Genomic DNA, 15,579 nt, shown 5'->3' with positions numbered 1-15,579 from the left:
CGTCAAAATATTACATGTATCTAGACGCTTTTTGGAATATATACATCCATTTTTGGGCAAATTTGAGACAAGAATTTAGGAACGGAGGGAGTACTTAGTAACTTGCCGAGAAATGAATCATTTTCGATTCATGCAAACACCATTATTTATTGATTCCAATCAAGAAAAACGAAGCACAACAGCAGCAATTACTAACTCACTGGAGCTAAATCGATGGATTATTTTATCAGTAATATGGCACTCCAACAATCCTGCTAGCTTCCTTATCCAAGAAAACTTATATGTTAATATAGTAACATATATAAGGAGGAGGAAAAAATTGCATCTAGCGAACTGACCAACATCATCAGGCTTTAGGCCATAATAAATGTACTGCATGAAGGATTCAGAAGTTTCAGAATATCACAACGATATATGTAATGGCAGTTTCATTGCATCTGTTTAGGTCTTGGCTCCCATGCAAAATAAAGGAAGCCCACAAACAGCAAGATGACAATTCAAGAGAAACTTACGAGTAAAGTTTCCTTAAGACATTTCAGCAAACACCTGTCACATCATAGATCTTGGCGGCATAATACCACAATCTCAATCCTACATTAATCTTGCAAAATACAAATATCAATCACTACATCTGAATCATCAATTGATATAAAATGGGATCCTGCATCAACAGTGTTAAATTGTGTTAGTGCGGAAAAAAATCCCTTGATGATGTACCGAATCAAGACAAAGGATGGGCACGGAGCCACGAGCTCATGAGTTGGTGTAGATATACGCGGCCAGCAGCTTGCCAGAGATGCACGGCCACAGGCTCGCCGGGCGGGGCGGCCGGGGCAGGCTGGAACACAACCTGAAACGGCGACCGCGGTGTGGAATCCACAGCGGACCCCTCTGGGCAGGTGACGACGCCAAATCCGGCCCGCCCCTCACGCCCACCGTGGCATTGGAAGATGAGAAGAACCGGCAGCTGCGCATGCAAAAGAGGAGAAGAACCGGTTCTTCCTGGTGGCGGCGGCGGACCCCGATCAGGTGGGAGGGGACTGGAGTCGGCGGCGGAGAAGAACTGGAGGCGTGAGATCCCGAGGCGCTGGTGGGGCGGGGAAGACAAGAGAGAAGCGGGTCGGACGACGAGTCACGAGGACGAGGCGAGCTCCAGCGAGATCTCGGCCGCCGGGGCCGCGAAGGCCGCCAACGCCACCACCACGAAACCCGCAGGCGCGGGCGATTTCTCTCGTGGGTACGCGGTACTGCAAAGTGAGAAGCCGAGGGGTTAGGTAGCCGGCGTGCGATGGCATATGCGTAATTCTAGCGAAATTACGGACAGACGGGACGGACGCCCACCTGCCGACGGATAGGAGTCGGCGATGTGCGACGCGGAGGAGGAAGGCGGCGTGGCGGCTCGCACAGACGCAGGCGACGGGAAAAAAGAAAAAACCGTTTCGTTTTTAGGTGCGTCCGGGTGCGGCTCGCTTGGTCCAGATCGGATCGGCAGGTGGGAAAGAGGAGGACTAACGGCGCCCACCCATCACCACCAACTCCAATTTATATATAGTAATAGATTTGGACAAATTTGAGTGAGTTGATATGGACGGAGGGAGCATCCGATAGAACATATCAACCAGCCTCTCCAAGGAAGTCCAAGGAGGTCCATGAAGAAGGACACCACCATTCCAGCTACATGTGGGTGCTCCATGGCACATTTGTACATGGCATGCAGTAGCATCGGTCGGTACTCGCCTGGCTGTGTCTTACCAACTTCCTCCTTGATGTACAACACAAACTCCTCCACTTTCCGCGGGGTGACCAAATCGAGCACCAAACTGAGCACCTTCATCCTCACAGCCACACTGGGGCAAGGGGTGGCCATGGCCGTCCGCAGCAGCACGTCGACGACAGGATCCACGATTATCACATCACGGTGCGAGGTGCAGAGCTGTGCAGCCGATCCAGGACAGCGAGCTTCAAATCGTCGTCGTGCAGCGAAGCGAGCAGCTGGCAGAAGGCGTTGGCGGCGGCGGTTTGCAGAGGCGGAGAGGGATACCACATGAGCGCGCAGGCGCACTCGTAGACGACGGCATTGCTGGGGCTGGAGAGGAGGGACGTGATGATCTTGGCATACCTAGGAAGGCCGCCGCCGCCGCCGGGCGTGTCCCAGACCACCGCGGGGATGAGCTCGACAGCCAGCATCTGGACGAGGTCGGGCCAATCGGAGACGCGGTCGGCGTTGGCGAGCAGGTAGGCGGCGGCGCGGTCGTGCTCGCAGGTGCGGAGGAAACTGAACGCCTTCCTCCTCGCGGCCGCGTCCTGCTCCGCGGCGAGCGCGCTCTCCGCGAGGCCGGCCGCGTCGGGGATGTGCCGGCCGGCGCTGGGAAGGAGGCGGGAGACGGCGTAGACCGCGGAGAAGGCGTGGCGGCGGACGAAGTGGTGCGGGTGGGAGAGGTTCTCGCGGACGGAGGCCGCGAGGGGCTCGAGCAGATCTGGGTCTCTGAGGCGGCAGAGGAAGCGCAGCGTGATGCCCCGGAGGTACTCGTTGGGGTGGTTCAGGTTTTTCTCGAGGTGACGGGAGAGAACCGGAAGGACGCCGCCGTGGTCGCGGTTGTCCCAGACCATCTCCAGGTAGAGGAGGAGGAGCTTCTGGACCGTGTAGTCTTCGGAGGGGAGGATGTAGCGGACGGCGTCGAAGAAGTGGCCGAGGCAGAAGGCATCGCCGATGGCGATGACGCGCTTCATGGCGCTGATCTTGGCGGCGGCGGCGTCTGTCTCGAGGTCAGCCTCGATCTCTCTGATCGCGGAGGGGCATTCTTTGTCAAAGTGTACCAGGACAGTGCAATGCTTTTCGCCCACCATGGCGGCTCACTGGCTGCCTGCCGCCGCCAGTGGACACCGGATCTGGGACGAAGAAGAGAAGGGAGGTTCCCTTTTCTTTTTCCACGGAAGAGGAAAGAGGTAATTTTTCTTTTAAAAAAATCACTCATGACTTTTTATTCAAACTCGATAACATACGATGCTTTGGATTGTAAACCCAATATATTAAAAAGCTACAAAATAAATTATATAACTAAGAATTATATTGAAATCTTTCGAAAACATCTTTGTGGTTCCAATCTTTTTGCAACATGAAATTATGTTAGAAAAAAGAGATGCAATTAGACTCGAACATCAACACTGCCATTTGTACCACCTGCACGAACTTTTCTATCTTCAAAGGTTTCAAAAAAAAACCTTGAGTCGGAGTCGCACATCCAAAGTGTTGAGAATTCATATATTATTAAACACTTATGTATACGTCTAGGAGAACCAAAGGTTCCTCCTAAATCCCAATGCCATTAGGATGTTTTTTAGGCTCGGTCTCCATTATAAATATGGTTTACTCTTTTTTCTAATCGAATTGCGGAAACCAACCATCCTGTTCTCAAAACAAAAAAATGCTGCTAAGATTGCGGCAGGGCAAGCAAATCTCCCGTGACGGCAGATACGGGGTTGTGCTCTCAACCTCAAAACCCTAGGTTTTGATAAGAACCGGTGAACCGGTAGTAGCAACAAAGTTCGTACCGATAAGCATGTAACCATCGCATATCGGAATTGCCCATCCCAAGACAGGGAGACGGGGATCCACCGCTGCTACGTCTCGCGCTGATTGTCAGGTTGGACTGGCTCATTTCACACGTGCCTCTCTCGAGATCCAAAAAAGACAATTCTCAGTTCTAGAAAGACAACAATTGTCAAACAAGTTCAAGAAAAACAACAATTGAAGAAACAAGAAACTCCCTGCGTAGGTAGATGCAAGTGGGATTCCGCTCGATTTATTTGCTAGTTCAAAAGCTTTGCTCAAAATTTGACTTGGAAATTTGGAAGTTGTTCTAGAAGCTGATATATGCGGGATCTAGTTTCTGTCCCTACCGTGTGATGTATCTCGACGGACACATGTGCCTATGTTGGTCCAGCTTTTGTTCTTTTCTTTCAATAAAATTCCATGTTTGAGTTGAAAATTTGGAGCTGTTCCTAGAAACGGATATATGCGGGATCTAGTTTGTGTCCCTACCGTGCCATGTATCTTGATGGACACATGTGTTCGTCATGGCCTATGTTGGTCCAGGTTTGTTCTTTTCCTTTCAATAAAAATCCCATGTATGATTTCTCCCGGTATGTCGAAATTTTCATCCCCAAATCATCTTTTTTTTAATTTAAACTATAAGAGCTGCGCGATTGCAGTCCGACAGTATATAGATATATAATTTTTACAAAGTGAGACACCGAATTACGACTTTCAAGGATCGAACTCTGATGGGCTGCGAGCACACATGGCTGGCTGACCATAGCTTGTTTCTCTTTTATGCTCTTATTACGGATGCCCGAATTTGGAGCAAAACTGCTAGCAGGAGTGGGCTTGGTTCACTGTTGTTCTCCTTGTTTCTCCCCTCTTGTGCTTGAAGTTTTTAGCCCACATATTATGCAGGGGCAGATTGCTACTTCTGCGTGATTTGTTCGTGTGCCAACGCCCCCCTGCTCCTTTCGATCTCCTTTTCAGGAGGCCCCTTTTTCGTTTTAAGAATCGGTGGTGTGGGTAATCCATCGGCATCATCTGCCCATGGAGCATGGGCATGGCGGTCGCCTCTTCTTCCGGGTAGAGTGGCTTCAACATCCTCCAATTCCGATGGTAGTCATGGAACTGCCTCGCCGATGACAACCTTTGCAGAGGAAGAGCATCAGCGGCGGCATGTTCTACAGAGGACGGCGAGGTGGATCTCAGGAAGACGCGTGGACGGATTTGCTTGCCGTTTTGGCAGCTCGGAAGCGTAAATCAGAGGGGTGGTCATCTGTTTTACAGTAGATCATCTCCGTCTCTACTCTATGGACCGCTTTCTGTTGCCTTCATGCGCCTTGCATGACTAAACTGCAGGCTATATTTGTCAGCGTTTGATTAACATCTGATCTTCATTTACATCTCCACATCACTTCAGATATACAGCTTGACGTAGACTAATACTCCGTAGCTGAAATACTACTATTGTGTTTAAATTGCATAGTTTTTGGGAGCGTAATTCTAAGGTTCGTAGCGTGCAATGGTCGTGACAGATTTACGAAAATATCAGGCAATTGCGAAATAGCAAACCTGTATTACATAACGGTGCACAGGCACAGATAGAAAGGCTTCACAATGATTACGACTAGATTCGTCCCGATCCACTAGCCACTATCACAGGATCTTCACATGGCATGAATTCCTTGCACATAATAGTGAACTTGCAACAGTTCGTTCGTTTAAAGAACGAAAGAACAGAAATTTTTTGCGACTGAGAATACTCAGACACCCACAAAAAATAGGAGCACTAAGTTACTCCACTCCACTTGCAACAGAAAATCCACGAAAAATAGGAGCACTAAGGTGATGAGAGCGGTATTTACAGACGGTGTTACTTGTCCATCAGATTTGCTCGATTTGGTAGTCCGGTGAGCAAGGGTCAGCCTGGTAATGAGTTAACTAACCGAGAAACCATCCGGCATAGCCTGAGGATCAACATGCGACCTGGCTGGAGGTCTCTTATGGAGACCGTAAGCTTGTCCAGGCTTGGTTGTGACAGCGTTGTCTCAGCTTGGCTCACCTTGATCGGTAGCTCGCATGGCTCAGACGGGTAGACCGCGCTGTTCCAAATTAAGAGAGATGCATTGTAAGCAAATTGTGTAGCAACGCAGAGATATATGCTCTGGTTTCGCTCAACTAACCGGGTCAGGTCTGTCATGTCAATGGAGAAAACAACCCTCTTGGTGCTCTTGCAACTGATGAAGCGGAGACTGAAGCCAAGTTGCCCTGCTTGAAACAGTACAGATTTGACGTGGTTACTCGACTGAGAGTGCACTAGAGCTGGGCAGAATTGATCTACGACGGAGTTCATATTTATGAATCTTAGAAACTTTCATTAGTTAACTTCCAAAGGACTGACAGTTGTCATTGTATCACTATCATATAGATTCTTACCTATGTAGGAGCCATTGCAGTCTACATCAAATAAAGCTCTCTCGACGTTTCAGTTGTGCCTTCAACTATACAACATGGAAACATCCCCACCCATCTCGACGTGTTGACAACAGTAATTATGCTTAAAACCTATGCACTATCTGCCCACTTGCGGTCTAGGAGCTAGCTATTGCTTTGAGGATTTGTCTGAAAGTAGTCGTGCATGTGCCCACTTTGTTGTGATTATTATGGTCACGGATTGAAATTTCTAGCAGTGCTGATATGTCAGTAAAAGATGTTTATGAATTTACTACTGTAGCACATCACTTTGAAAATACCATGGTTCAAAAAAGCGGTAAGCATTAACCGATCGGTGAGGCAGCAATTAGAGGAACTACCGCTTAAGCGAAATTAAGCGGCGCTTAAGCGTTTGTACGGAAACTGTACTGACAATTCATAAAAATGTAATTCTAGACACACATAAGCCAATTCTGGGCACGCATACGACATATCTAAGGTCTACAATGCTTAAGACTCATGGTATTCTGAAGATGGGACCCAACAGAAAAATAACCCAACTGCCTTCTTCCTCTCTACTCCGTATCTATCTCTTCCCTCAAAATATCCCATAGGCCACTGCATTTCTTCCTTCTCGGTTCCTTCTACCACCGAATCCTCTCCCAAAATAGTAAATTCTCTCTGCCTCCATCGAATCCTCTCCCAGAATTTGTCCTGAGGACGAATTGGACGGAAGAGGAAGACCTGAGGCAGTCGTCGATCTGGAGTTCTGGACGGAGTGACGCACAGGACAGGGGACGAGCAGAGCAGGTCGTCGATCTGGAGTGACAGAATCAAGGACAGGGGACGCACGCGTGGAGGAAGAGGAGGGGATGAAGGCGTCGGAGGATCTGCCGGCGGCACGGAAGGATCTGGACCGGTGGCCGAGAGCTTCAATGGCGCCGCCGGCTCTCTCTTCTGTGTCGCGAGCATGGAGTGGGAGTGGCCGATGGGTTTGCCTCATCCTAATCCCCAATTTCCCTCCCTCCAGCCCCCCAATTTCACGTCTCCCGCCTGCTCAGACCGAACGCTCGCCAACGCTTTTGCAGAAAAGCAACGCTTCCGCGCGCGGGAGCGGACGCTCAAAATTAAGCGTGGCACTTAATCGCGCTTAGCGCTCAACCTAGCGCTCAGGGGTTAATCGACGCGGTTTGCCACCGCTCCGCTCTGAGCGCCGCGTAAGCGTACTCTTTTAAACGCTTTTTTGAACCATGGAAAATACAAAAGGGAGGGGATAGAGAGCAGACCTGTCTGGGAGTCCACACCAAAATCTGCAGAGATCAGATTCAATAACTCCCTTTTAGCATAATCGATTTCTTCTAGGACATCAACAAGGTTACCCAGAAGCAAACTTGTTTCCTGCAAAAATACATAAGGCTCGTTAGCCTTCAGTAAACAGAATTCTGCAGTGCTACTTCCAGGACATAGCTGTTGGTGATGGCTGCACAAGATTGTAAGCCCACCCATCTTATTAGATTCAAGACTTACTTTGGCCATTATTCCGAAGTATTATGGGAATCACCGAATCAGTCTTATCCCTAGTATCTTGATTTTCTTTTTCCAAAACTAAAAGCTAAGTGCCTCCATGCTCAAATAGATACAACTGGCGTGGGAAAGTATTATAGGCATAATCACAGAATGGCAGCCTATACTTTCTGTAATCCCATAAGATAATGTGTGCATGATGTATCATGTATGTGATACAAAAGGTGATAACTTGCAATGTCTGCTTTAAGGCATGCCAAAAAATCAATTCACATGCAGGTTGTTGGTATTAATAGGCATACTTTAACTTTACGCAAAAGAAATACTCAAAATTGTCTCACAGCTAAGAAATTTCATAGGAAGGCAAACTTACCATTGTCTTCTTTTGCAAGGATCTCAAGTCACTAACACTTTGGTTCTCCTCAGCTTTGAAAACAAAACTGAATGCCACAGATGCATTCAAATTTGGAAATGCCTGACCAAGATTACAGTATAATGAGATTTCCTACATACAAAAGAAAAAAAGGACCAGAATTGCTCATCCCACCTGTTCTATTTTGGTTCCACTCAGCGAGTTATTCACAAATATGCTTGACATATCGCTGATGTTTAAGATGACCCTGTCAAACAGTAATACAACAAGTAAGACACGTGATAACTAGGACAAGTTCTTTCCGTCACTGGTTTGTTGCTATCATTGTTTTGTGAAACTGGCAATCATTGGCACGTACAGAATTTGAACTAATCGAGGCCAGGTTCATGGTTAGACACCATCACCATGAGGTGGGGCTTATTTTAGTCGCACAAAATTATGGCCAGTAAAAGGCAGCCTTTAAATTGTACTCCCTCTGATCCTAAATTCTTGACTCAAATTTGTCCAAATATGGATGTATCTATTTTTTAAAAGCGTCTAGATACATGTAATATTTCGACAATTTAGGATCGGAGGGAATAGAGGTACAGCTATTCTTCTGAGACACAGTAAATATAAGAGTTGCAACTTGCCAAGTCCATTTACGTTCACTAATACCAGACAAGACCATCAGGTTTGAGTTTCCAAGCCCATCGAACCAGTTAAAGCCAGTAATTGGTCTCAATGAGTACCAGATGGCCTGGTAGTTTACTGTTCCAGAGTGGATGAGGAATTGTGGTTGCTAAAGTATGCAGAATAGGAAGGTGATTATAAGAATGACTACCTTTGGAACAGCAAATTGTGGTAGTTGAGAATGACATCACGCTTATTTTCCCTTTCGAAAATGTCATTCAACTCCCAGAGCTGAAAAAAAACAAGTCACACAATGGAGAAAAGTATATATAGTACATTCAAGGCATGCACCAATACCGATGCTTGCTGGTTGATGATCTGACACTGATTTCTCATCTCCAACTGCTTTTTAGAAACCCTGATGACTTCACTAATATCTCCTTTAATGTTGCAAAAATGTTCAAGCAAACTCTTTAGGTCCTCCACCTTCTGTTGAATCATGCCGAGTACAAGCTTCTTTTCAGTTATCCTAGCATGTCCTTCCTGGGGAAACCCAAGATATGTTCCCCATTAATGTATGTGTGGGTGACATATATGCACGCACGGGCACAAGTACTATATTTTTGCAGCTATAAAACTAAGAAGTATAAGCAACTGAACTAATGAAAAAGGAAATGATAAACCAGAATGAGAGAAAATGGAAGTAAGAGCGGCAGAAGTGGTAGTGGCACTGTTTTAGCAAAAAAGAAAAACACTACTACTGGTAGCCCAGAACTAATACATTCAGATTCAGCTCAATCAATCACTACAGCAACTGAATAAAGAATATTTATACATTTGCCAAATGTCAGATCTTTTGCAGTTATCTAGTTGACGGCATCTTCCAGTACTGGCAAATGAAACAAACACGGTCATTTGAAAGGAATGCCTAAAGGTTTGGCATACTTATATGCCTTCTGCGACCAAGCCTGCAAGACCATGCAGCACCTCCTCTGTGGTGCGCTTTTCTCCAGCAAACATGGCATGAGGGCCAGGCTAGATTGGGTCTACTGTGCAGGCCCCACAGCTCAGCAATGACTTCACTGAATGGTGGTGCTCTGTCGTGCCCTCCGTCCTGGGACCCCTCCGTAAAAGCACGTCGTCGATCGTTCAGCTGACAGCATAATGACTTTGAAAGCACCGAGCCACCCAAATTCACAAATTGTCAACGGCGATCAGCCTGACGTGCAGTGTCTGCTGAGCTCTATCAGCGAGGAAGCGCGTGCTTGGACACAGGCTGGAGTAGCTGAACTTGGGACAAGCCTGGCTGTGCATACCTTATCTAGTGCTAGAAGGGCTTCCCTGTAATGGGTTTTGGTCTAAAAATAACTGTGTCTTATTCTGCACCGAAACAGAAAGGGAGTAGCTAACAGGAAACTCCTCTTTCTATTAATGCACCAAGATGCAAAGCTTTTGCATTTTTTTCGTATAAAAATGCCACAAGAAAAGAAAGGTGGAAAGAGCTAAAACTATAAATACGACCATAATTATGCGAATTGCACTAGAGCATAGTGTAGTACCTGTCTGTCACTGGCATTGATCAAAGTTTCTGCGTGAAGAAGATTGCCCTTCATTTGTGCAGCACCAGCTGTCAGACGAAGAAGCTGTGAAATCTTTGATTTCAGATAGCAGCATTCTTGAATTCCAACTTGACATAACTGTGTCTTATTCTGCACCAAAACAGAAAGGGAGTAGCTAACAGCTTACTGCACTGCACCTTATAAGCCATCAAAAGGGCTGAAAAGAAGATGAAGAAATTCCTACCCGCAATTTATCTAGCTTGGCATGATTTATTTGCAGTTTCGCTTTTTCGTATAAAAGCTTGTCATGGAGAGATCTTGCCTCAGCTAGTCTGGAATCTTGAATCCTCTGAGTTCAGAAAAAAAAGACACAACACTTAGATAAGTGGAAGGTTATTCTTAACAGCAACAGAAAATATGATAACTATATGATGATAGCATACCACAGCAGTAGAAAGCCTCTTATATTTTCTAGCCACATGAATCTTCCCCAGCATAGCTCCTAACATATCAAGCTACGTTAAAAAAGAAACAGAAAATACATAAGATACAACAAACTCACTCTCCATAGATCCATGTGACATTTTTGGATCCTGGATCAATAGATTGAAATGCTGAACTGAACATATCATAAATCGAAGTCATTTTGCATGAAAAAGAATTTCACAGAGGAGAACTGTAGATTCTGAAATAATTAGCAACTGTACTCAAGCTCCAAATAGGCAGGTATACCATATCGAACTGGTCTCTGAAACCAAAAGTCTGCCAGCACTGGTTTAGTACATTTGCTACAGGAATCACTCAGATATTTGTAGCTTCTGGTTTTGACGATGAAATAGAAATGTTTGAAGGAATGGTGGTCATCTGATTATAGAAAGAATCCTGGATTACCTTTTACAATCAACCTTGTGTATTCATTATTACACAAGATAATGCCACATTAAATACTCCTAAGAACTAAAAGACAATGCATTTCAAACATATGAATAGAGTATCATTTACAAGATTCCAAGGACAGGTGGAGCCAAGGTTTTGTCCTAAAGATCACAATTGATATATTTGATCAAGATTCAATACAAACAAGCTGAGTATGAGAATATTTTAACAATGCACTAGATTTTCATCTGGTAAAGTAAACTTTGAAGAGTCATGCCAAAGTTCATAACTATTTTTTAGCAAAGTTGGCTAGGAAACAAAATTTGAGTCAAAGTAATGTGCTCCCATCCCATCTTCAGGCTAGGACCAATTATTGAGGCACATCACACTAAAGCAAAATAGGACAACTTCAGTGCTGGAAGGGTCTCTCAATCATTGGAAAGGAATGAACAAGAAAACGAAAAGAACTTAGTCCAGTAACAGGAAAAATGTGTACCTGTTGTGGGTTAAGCTTACGCATAGATGCTGGGCAAATTTGCAATTGCTTTATCGAATTAGATATAGTGAATACTACCTACATGAAGAAAACAGTTAGATTTTATTTAGAAACTAGTAACTTCAAAGTTCAAACATTCTGAAGAGAAAGAAAAATGATTAGCTAGAGGTGTGGAACTTTTGATACTGTTTAAAGCAATTTTTAGTTTCTTACCTTGTTCCAATCATCACTTAATGACTGTTCACTATCACTGGCCGCACTCTGATTTTCTTCTGTCATCCGAGAAGACAAAGATACACAAGGAAGCTGTTTCCCTGCTGTTATTGGGCTTCTTGGTCCTTTTGCTCTTTTCTCATGCAACTGTTGTTCAGCGAAGCCATGTTCTTCAGCGCTCCTTTTTCTTCGACTACCATCTAAATCCAGAGGAGAACTGCATTTGTGACTACCATCACATGAAGTATCCTGAACCTCAGTGGCCTCATTTAGTTCCTGCCTCGAAGGAGCGTCTAGAATAGAAGTCTGGACAGTTTTTTTCAGCTGTTGTGGTGCAACAGAATTAGAAGAAACTGATACGGTGGAGCCATGATCTCCAGCTTTGCTGAATGTGTTATTTGGTTCAAGAACAAGTTCATTCCTCTCAATCATTGGTAATCGGAGATTATGAGGTGATTCATGAAGCCTGAACTTCAGTACATGATCTAGGGCTGAAATTCTCTTACCATGTTTTAAGAACGCACTCCCCAAAGGACATGCCTCAGGGGAAGGAGCAATAGGACTGAAGAGCTGCTGCCTTTTGGACCGTAGGGACGATACAGAGCCGTTTGTAAGTTGCAACGGTTGGACTGGTATTCTCGGAGTAAGTAGACCAGTTTCTGAATTCATGTTTTGATTTTGCTGGTGCATCTGCTCGGCATCACTCAGTGAAAAGGTAGGAACTGCACTAGACAAAATGGAAGCACTTGCAATTTGATTTGCTCCAGTTGGTTGATCTTTTGATGGCTGATCCAATACAGGAGGTTGTAAGTCAATATTACTCATGAAGGATCCATATGATGGAGGTGGAGAGAGTAACATAGGAGTTTTTACAGTATTGGCGTCAGGATGAGATATATGGTCATCATTGCAGTTCTCTTGCAACCTATGCAATCCAAAGATCAGGTAAGTACCAAAACAAGGATGGTCAGTAAGTCAAATAATTATCACCTTTGGGCCATATCTCAATAAACTATGAGGAACATGACACATAAACAAAAACTTGTAAATGATTTTAACTTATATTCAACATCCTACCGTTGCATAACTGGCCCCAACTACTGCTACGGACGACATTTACAGAAACAGTGTACTAGTCTACTAGATGCTAGATACCACAACCAATTGAACAATCCAGTAAGGTCAACTTCAGTCCTCAGGTATTGACCCGCCCAAGAGGTCACTAAGAACGTCTAGGGTACAAAACATCACAAAAACATTCTGTAAACCATTATGCTTATCATGTTTCGTATTCTCAAGAAGATTTGAAGTTTTGGTACATATAAAACAAAATGCCATCAGAAAACACTCATTTAAATGATAATTCTTAGGGCAAATGGAGTCATGATCAAACTAAACTATTGGTAGAACAGTGGTTTAACACAATATATCATAAGGTAGCAATATGAACATCGGACAAGAAAAAAACTTTGAGTCATATATTGCCCATTGAGTATTGATAGAGTGGACCTTTTTGTTACTGTGCTGTTATGTGGCATAAAACGGTAAGAGGTTACTTGAAGTACTTCTCACGTTAGGCAACATACTAAGGTTATGTTGTTCAGTTAAATAGGACTAAACCAAGTCTGTCAACACACTGAATTCCAACAAGAACCTGATCACACCAAAGGTTCTTAAGCTTCTCTTGTTATTTCACTCTGGCCAATCTATTTACCCCTCAAATTAGCATGTACTCTCACAAGCTAATTGTTCTTGCATCACTTAGCCCAAGCACCATAGTCTTTACTCTTATAAAAAAAACAATCAGTGAGGCAGTCCGTCACTGCACCTCCTTGTAATATAAAAAAACAGGTTCCACCTCCTTCTAATGCAAATAGTAATTCTATTGCAAAAAACTGAGATGGTAATGATGTTTTTCACCAAAGTTGGATAAAATCATTAACCAATAACACAAATATAATAGCAGTTTTTTAGTCTAATTTATCTATAATGAGTAGTTTAATTCGTTTTATCTGAAGCAATACACAGGTATTTAGCTAGTTAGCATAAACATGTCTTGTACCGCAAACGTTTCTTAACTGACACCAGGTGACTAAGCTGCTAGTCAACATACCACATCATGTGCATCATGAAACCTTATGTGCATAGACGTTTTTTTCAGCTATTTCTAACCAATAGATAGCTACATTAGCACACTTTGAGACTAACTCAACCAAAATTGTAAGTAAGACAACCAAACAATATTTAGAAACTTTTAATAACACAATTTTGGTGCCAAATATTTATGAATAGTAGTAATATCATGTATGGGGTGCTTTTCTGAAAAAAGGGAAAATAAAATAAATTTGGCAAATACCTGGTCTGATATTTATCATGAATATCAGCAATCATTGCATCGTCTTCCTGAATCAGATCAGAGCTACTGCATGCCGGATTACAGATAGAGATGTGTCCCTCAAGGGAGCTAACAGTGCCAAGCTCATCAAAAGACATATCGACGCATGCTTTTTCTTCCATGTGTTCTTTCGATGCAGGCAGACTCAAAGCATGATCAGGATTTACAAAATCAGTGCCATCTTTAGTAGACTTCTGTTCCTGGGCCTCTTGCAGTAAATTGCTCAATGTGGGTGACAACTTAGTATAGTCGTAGCGTTCAGGGTTGTCTGCACACACACTCATGTCAGTCAATGCATCCCGGCCAGTACTTGATTTTACAGACTGGGATCCAGTCAAGTCCATTAGTGGTGTTGTAGATTCCGAGTTGAGTATCCTTAGACTTCCAGCTGAGTGGGCTGAAAAATCATCTGGAGGAACAACGTTGTTGAAATGCATAGAGAAAGTGCGAGAATCCAAAGTCACATCATGGCCATCATCCTCCGACATTCCAGAATCTGATGGTCTCCCCGATTGAATAAAGCTCGTTGACACGACCCCAAAGAAGTTGCCATCTGTCAAGACAACGAGCACGCAAGTAAGAAGGTACATTAATTTTGAATAGAATAATTCAGCATAGTAGCTAACAAATAACAAGGAAAACACAAGGGCTAATCTAGAGCCATGGATAATTTGTCAAAATCGGGTTGAAAAATGCAAGAACCTGAGCCTAGAAATTAACCCTCAAATAAACCAACAGTTATGCAGCACTTGTAAGAACCTACAAATGTTGGCTCGTAAATCGTAATAAAATCAAACAAGCTAATCAAAATTATTATATACAAACAAAAGGAGGAGGCTACCTCCGTCGAAGGAGGAGATGGATCCAGCGGCGCTGCCGGGGGAGGACGAACCGACATCGACATTCCCCAGGAAGCCAAACGGCGGGCGCACGAACTCCTCCTCTCCCTCCGTATCGTCGCCCTCCGCCGCGTCCCCTGCGAGCGGCCTTCCCGGGGAGGGGGAGGGAGAAGCGGGGCGCTCTTCCGGAGGTGTCTCGAAGTCCTCGTCGCGCTCGAAGAAGTGCACGTTGGTGGTGTCCGCGAAACTCACACGGCGGGAGCGCTTCCGCGCTATCGTCTCGTCCTCCGTCGCCGGAGACGGGAAGACGACCCCGCCGCTCGCGTCCATGGGGTGGAGCTAGGGTTTTGGCGTTCGAAATGGTGGGGAAAACGGAATAGGACGGGAGATGCGGGTTTTGGAGGGAAACAAATTTTAGTTGGCGAATTTCCGTGACAGGGGGAGGAAAAGGTGGGGAAAGCCGTTGGGTTTTGACTTTCGCATCCGCGCTTGGAAAAGGTGTAGAGTGCAGATTTTTGGGTGAAACACGTTTGATTAAACATCGAAACTTTATTTTGTGTCAGTGCAAAAGGTACAAAAATGAACGGTTAATAGAGGTTCTCTATGTGCACAGATTTTTTTTCTCCTTTTGCACAGTGCATAAAATCTGGAAGAGCGCATAATACTCAAATACTCACCGAGTAAGATTTTTTTAGCAACCATCATCCAGAAACTTCAA

General features: G+C 44.6%; 2 protein-coding genes across 2 annotated transcripts; both read right to left on the bottom strand.

The window, feature by feature from the left end:
• Positions 1-1,485: 1,485 nt before the first annotated feature.
• On the bottom strand, positions 1,486-4,691 carry LOC100831493 (coatomer subunit beta-1). Its single transcript, XM_014896570.2, is given in 2 exon segments — positions 1,486-1,938; positions 1,941-4,691. Coding segments are annotated over 2 exon segments (1,320 nt in total). The 5' UTR covers positions 2,848-4,691; the 3' UTR covers positions 1,486-1,525.
• A 406-nt stretch (positions 4,692-5,097) lies between these two features.
• On the bottom strand, positions 5,098-15,341 carry LOC100834777. The gene is made up of 14 exons (XM_003563596.4): positions 14,864-15,341; positions 13,984-14,575; positions 11,628-12,552; positions 11,415-11,492; positions 10,486-10,557; positions 10,287-10,391; positions 10,043-10,192; positions 8,841-9,026; positions 8,695-8,774; positions 8,046-8,118; positions 7,872-7,973; positions 7,261-7,372; positions 5,725-5,809; positions 5,098-5,643 (listed from the first exon to the last, which is right to left on the bottom strand). The coding sequence occupies exons 1-14, from the start codon at positions 15,189-15,191 to the stop codon at positions 5,463-5,465; spliced, it is 3,069 nt and encodes a 1,022-aa protein (XP_003563644.2). The 5' UTR covers positions 15,192-15,341; the 3' UTR covers positions 5,098-5,462.
• Positions 15,342-15,579: the final 238 nt, after the last annotated feature.

The sequence above is a fragment of the Brachypodium distachyon genome, chromosome 1 (assembly GCF_000005505.3).
Source record: "Brachypodium distachyon strain Bd21 chromosome 1, Brachypodium_distachyon_v3.0, whole genome shotgun sequence".
NCBI lineage: Eukaryota > Viridiplantae > Streptophyta > Magnoliopsida > Poales > Poaceae > Brachypodium > Brachypodium distachyon.
Note: the sequence above shows the minus strand (reverse complement) of the source record. Positions and strands in the feature narration are given on the sequence as shown.